The sequence below is a fragment of the Salvelinus alpinus genome, chromosome 17 (genome assembly GCF_045679555.1).
Source record: "Salvelinus alpinus chromosome 17, SLU_Salpinus.1, whole genome shotgun sequence".
Taxonomy (NCBI): Eukaryota; Metazoa; Chordata; class Actinopteri; order Salmoniformes; family Salmonidae; genus Salvelinus; species Salvelinus alpinus.
Window position 1 is genome coordinate 21,718,266 of NC_092102.1, and position 5,000 is coordinate 21,723,265.

Below are 5,000 nucleotides of genomic sequence, written 5' to 3' on the forward strand. Positions count from 1 at the left end.
GTGTGCCTGTTTCCCAGAGCCAGGCTGCAGTGTCAGGGCTAGCTTTGATCTGTCTAGCAGGCAGGCAGGAGGGTACCAGGGTGATGTCTAATCTGCCTGCCCGGCTCCATTAGGCCTGAATTAGACTTGAAGGAGCTGCTGAACCACTCTGAACAGAGAACAAGGTTAAGGGGGGACGGGGATGCAATGACTTCAGGACAAAAACAAAAACTTTCCCCTAACAGGTGTCAAGTACAGCTAGATCTACAACTAGAGTGCCCTACCCTACCTACACCTCATCCCTCCACCCCATCCCTCCACCCCATCTCTCCACCCCCATTCTCCACCCCATCACTCCATCCCCTACCTTAACCCCATCACTCCATCCCCTAACTCCATCCCATCCCTCCACCCCATCACTCCATCCCCTACCTCCATCCCCTACCTCCATCCCCTACCTTAACCCCATCACTCCATCCCCTAACTCCATCCCCTACCTCCACCCCATCCCTCCATCCCCTACCTCCACCCCATCCTCCACTCCCTACCTCCACCCCATCCCTCCATCCCCTACCTCCACCCCATCCTCCACTCCCTACCTCCACCCCATCCCTTCATCCCCTACCTCCACCCCATCCCTCAACCCCCTACCTCCACCCCATCCCTCCATCCCCTACCTCCACCCCATCCCCTACCTCCACCCCACCATCCCCTACATCCACCCCATCCCTCCATCCCCTACATCCACCCCATCCCTCCACCCCCTACATCCACCCCCTACTGGGTAAATAAGGAATGAAAAGGGGGCCACAGAGATAAGGAAGGAGAGAGTGAGAGAGAGGAAGAAGGAGAGAGAGAGGGAGAGAGAGAAATAAGGAGAGAGAGAGAGAGAGAGAGAGAGAGAGAGAGAGAGAGAGAGAGAGAGAGAGAGAGAGAGAGAGAGAGAGAGAGAGAGAGAGAGAGAAAAAGAGAGAGAAAAAGAGGGAACATTGTGTGCTTTCTTTTTATCTGCTGTGTGTCAGAGAGGAAGACATGCTCCTCCTTACCATTCAGGCAGTGTGAGAAAAGCTGGTGGAGTTGACCTGTGTAGGAGTAGAGGAGGGAGGAAGGATGTTACGTGTACATGTGTGGAGAGGAGGGAGGGAATCTCTTACCTGGAGCAGCCAGTAGCACCTGCGGTGGAAAGTGGGGATGATGGAGGAGTGGACGTAACAGCCATACAGACACTGCAGAGGGAGGAAACACAGAGACAGAACAGCCGTTATAGTATAGTTACAGTGTAACTCAACACAATAGACTGACCTCCACCCCCACTGACTCCCGATCCCTGACCTCTAACCCCTGATCACACACACAGGCCATTGTCTTCAGGACAAAGGTAGCGGTGACCTGGGACAAGCTGCTACGATCACTGATAAGGTTGAATGGGTTAATACCACCTCGCCCCCCTATCTCTCTCTCTTCCTCTTTCTCTCCTCTCCATCCCGATGAACATAACCATACGACTCTCCCTCCTGCCATAACCCCCCTCTCACCTGGAGAGGTCTCCTGACAGGATGATTCAGGTGCTCCTACGTCCCCCTTCCCTCCGCCTCACCCCCTGCAGGGCCCGACACGCTACGTAGCGTTACTAAAGCCAGGCATTTATTAATATCCTTATCGTACACAGATAATACAGTGCCTGGGGGCTCGTTATCCGTGGAGAGAGAGAGAGAGAGAGCGAGAGAGTGAGAGAGTGAGAGAGCGAGAGAGAGCGAGAGAGAGAGGGGGAGAGAGGGGGAGAGAGAGCGAGAGAGAGAGGGGGAGAGAGAGATAGCGAGAGAGCGAGAGAGCGAGAGAGAGAGAGAGAGAGAGAGAGAGCCGGAGCACAGCCACAGCCAAGGCTGATAACGCCTCCTCACTAGTATCTGGCATAGAGAGGCAGCGGGGCGACCAGACATTTTTCACCAGGTCAAAAGTAGTTCACTCTATAGGGAACAAGGTAACATCTGGGATGCAAGCTAACAGCTACAGCAGCACAACATTACAACACAACACCTGGGCTAGAGGTGGGGCAGCGGTTCACTCCACTTATTCCAAAACCTTCCCAATGCTCCTCAAACTAAACTCTGAATCCTATGGGCTCTGTCCAAAGGTACTTCACTATGGCCTATACGAATAGTGTACCATTTTGGAAGCAGCCCTACTCAGAGAGGCCTACAATCCCAGCTCCCTGGTTCACAGCTACAGCTGGTCCTGTTACAGCCTCACACTGACTCTGGCTGGCAGCGGGGAAATACACTGTGTAATGCAATATTTGTGATGTGAACAGAGTAGTAGTGGATTCCTCTTAAGACAAGGAGTTTGCCTGGCTCTTTGAGGAATAAATCAATCTAGTCTAGTGTTTGTTTCAGCCTCTTGTTCTCCAAACCACTCTGGAATATCTGTTTATTTAGAAAGGAAGAGGAGCTGGAGTGGTTTACTGCATGGCAGCCTGACACACACACACACACACACTCACACTCACACTCACACACACACACACACACACACACACACACACACACACACATTATTCACTAGTGTTCAATAAGGTAAACAGTGTTTCTCAGGGCCGTGCAGATCTGAACGGGTAGGGGGTGGTAGAGAGGAGGTGGTAGAGAGGAGGTGGTAGAGAGGAGGTGGTAGAGAGGGGGTGGTAGAGAGGAGGTGGTAGAGAGGAGGTGGTAGAGAGGGGGTGGTAGAGAGGAGGTGGTAGAGAGGAGGTGGTAGAGAGGAGGTGGTAGAGAGGAGTAGGTAGAGAGGAGGTGGTAGAGAGGAGGGGGTAGAGAGGAGGTGGTAGAGAGGAGGTGGTAGAGAGGAGGTGGTAGAGAGGAGATGGTAGAGAGGGGGTGGTAGAGAGGAGGTGGTAGAGAGGAGGTGGTAGAGAGGAGGTGGTAGAGAGGAGGTGGTAGAGAGGAGGTGGTAGAGAGGGGGTGGTAGAGAGGAGGTGGTAGAGAGGGGGTGGTAGAGAGGAGGTGTTAGAGAGGAGGTGGTAGAGAGGAGGTGGTAGAGAGTAGGTGGTAGAGAGGAGGTGGTAGAGAGTAGGTGGTAGAGAGGAGGTGGTAGAGAGGAGGTGGTAGAGAGGAGGTGGTAGAGAGGAGGTGGTAGAGAGGGGGTGGTAGAGAGGAGGTGGTAGAGAGGAGGTGGTAGAGAGGAGGTGGTAGAGAGGAGGTGGTAGAGAGGGGGTGGTAGAGAGGAGGTGGTAGAGAGGGGGTGGTAGAGAGGGGGTGGTAGAGAGGAGGTGGTAGAGAGGAGGTGGTAGAGAGGAGGTGGTAGAGAGGAGGTGGTAGAGAGGAAGTGGTAGAGAGGAGGTGGTAGAGAGGAGGTGAGTGTCTCTATGTTTTGGTCTTGTTAAAGTAAACACCAGTTCTAAAGAGTAGGGCCTGCAGAGGAACTGAGTCTGGATTAACACCAGTTCTAAAGAGTAGGGCCTGCAGAGGAACTGAGTCTGGATTAACACCAGTTCTAAAGAGTAGGGCCTGCAGAGGAACTGAGTCTGGATTAACACCAGTTCTAAAGAGTAGGGCCTGCAGAGGAACTGAGTCTGGATTAACACCAGTTCTAAAGAGTAGGGCCTGCACAGGAACTGAGTCTGGATTAACACCAGTTCTAAAGAGTAGGGCCTGCAGAGGAACTGAGTCTGGATTAACATCAGTTCTAAAGAGTAGGGCCTGCAGAGGAACTGAGTCTGGATTAACACTCATTTGCAAACATCAAACAGTCTGATTAATTATACCAATGTACCACAGCAGTGCCCCAGAGACCGGGCTGGGTGTGGAAAGGCCATCACACATCTTAACATACGCATAAACACACACAGTAATGAGAGCACAATCACAACACACACGTAGACACATAGATACACACTCACATGAGCAAACACACACACATAAACAAACACACATAGACAAGCATGATACAATAGATCAAATACTCTCCAGGTGTTCCATTGTCTACAACACAAAGCAGCCCTTTAGTGATGATACCAGCGCTACAGAGCACCACGTGATGTGGACTTCCATCTGGTCTCATTGTTCCACTGTAACACCATCCATTACTTCTGTCTGCAATAGAACGCATACCTCCACCCACTATCACTGCTCTGTCATCCATTACTCCTGTCTGCAATAGAACGCATACCTCCATCCACTACCACTGCTCTGTCATCCATTACTTCTGTCTGCAATAGAACGCATACCTCCACCCACTATCACTGCTCTGTCATCCATTACTCCTGTCTGCAATAGAACGCATACCTCCACCCACTACCACTGCTCTGTCATCCATTACTTCTGTCTGCAATAGAACGCATACCTCCACCCACTACCACTGCTCTGTCATCCATTACTTCTGTCTGCAATAGAACGCATACCTCCACCCACTACCACTGCTCTGTCATCCATTACTTCTGTCTGCAATAGAACGCATACCTCCACCCACTACCACTGCTCTGTCATCCATTACTTCTGTCTGCAATAGAACGCATACCTCCACCCACTACCACTGCTCTTTCATCCATTACTCCTGTATGGCAATGGACAGATTCCTCCTCCCACTACCACCATGCAGCGTACAGTTATAGACACACAGTCTCATATTCACACATACATGTACACACTGACACTCATTCACATACACTGTCAGACAAAGCAGGCCCACAGACACAGAGCTCAGCACACTCCAAGTGCTTATCAGTAATTCAAGACCCATATCATTTACCAGTGTTTGTGAGTCTCTCTCCAGGCTGAGCGGCTTGGTGACAAAGTGACAGCAGCAGAGCCATTATTTGCTGTCTTCGGGCTGTGACAGATGACAGCACATCACTGGGCCAGCATTTCAACCGGAATTACACACGCACACACATAGTGACACGCAAGCACACATGCACACGCACTTGCTGACAAAAACACATACCGCACACACACACACACACACACACACACACACACACACACACACACACACACACACACACACACACACACACACACACACACACA

At 51.4% G+C, this 5,000-nt stretch overlaps 1 protein-coding gene across 9 annotated transcripts in view; it reads right to left on the reverse strand.

Moving 5' to 3' along the window:
• The window catches only part of LOC139542501 (calmodulin-binding transcription activator 1-like), a 505,455-nt gene that overhangs the window by 116,823 nt on the left and 383,632 nt on the right, over positions 1–5,000 (reverse strand). For all 9 annotated transcript variants that reach the window (XM_071347989.1, XM_071347995.1, XM_071347990.1 and 6 more), the window contains one exon: positions 1,134–1,205. In XM_071347989.1, coding sequence (XP_071204090.1) covers positions 1,134–1,205 — 72 coding nt within the window. The remainder of the gene's footprint in view (positions 1–1,133; positions 1,206–5,000) is intronic.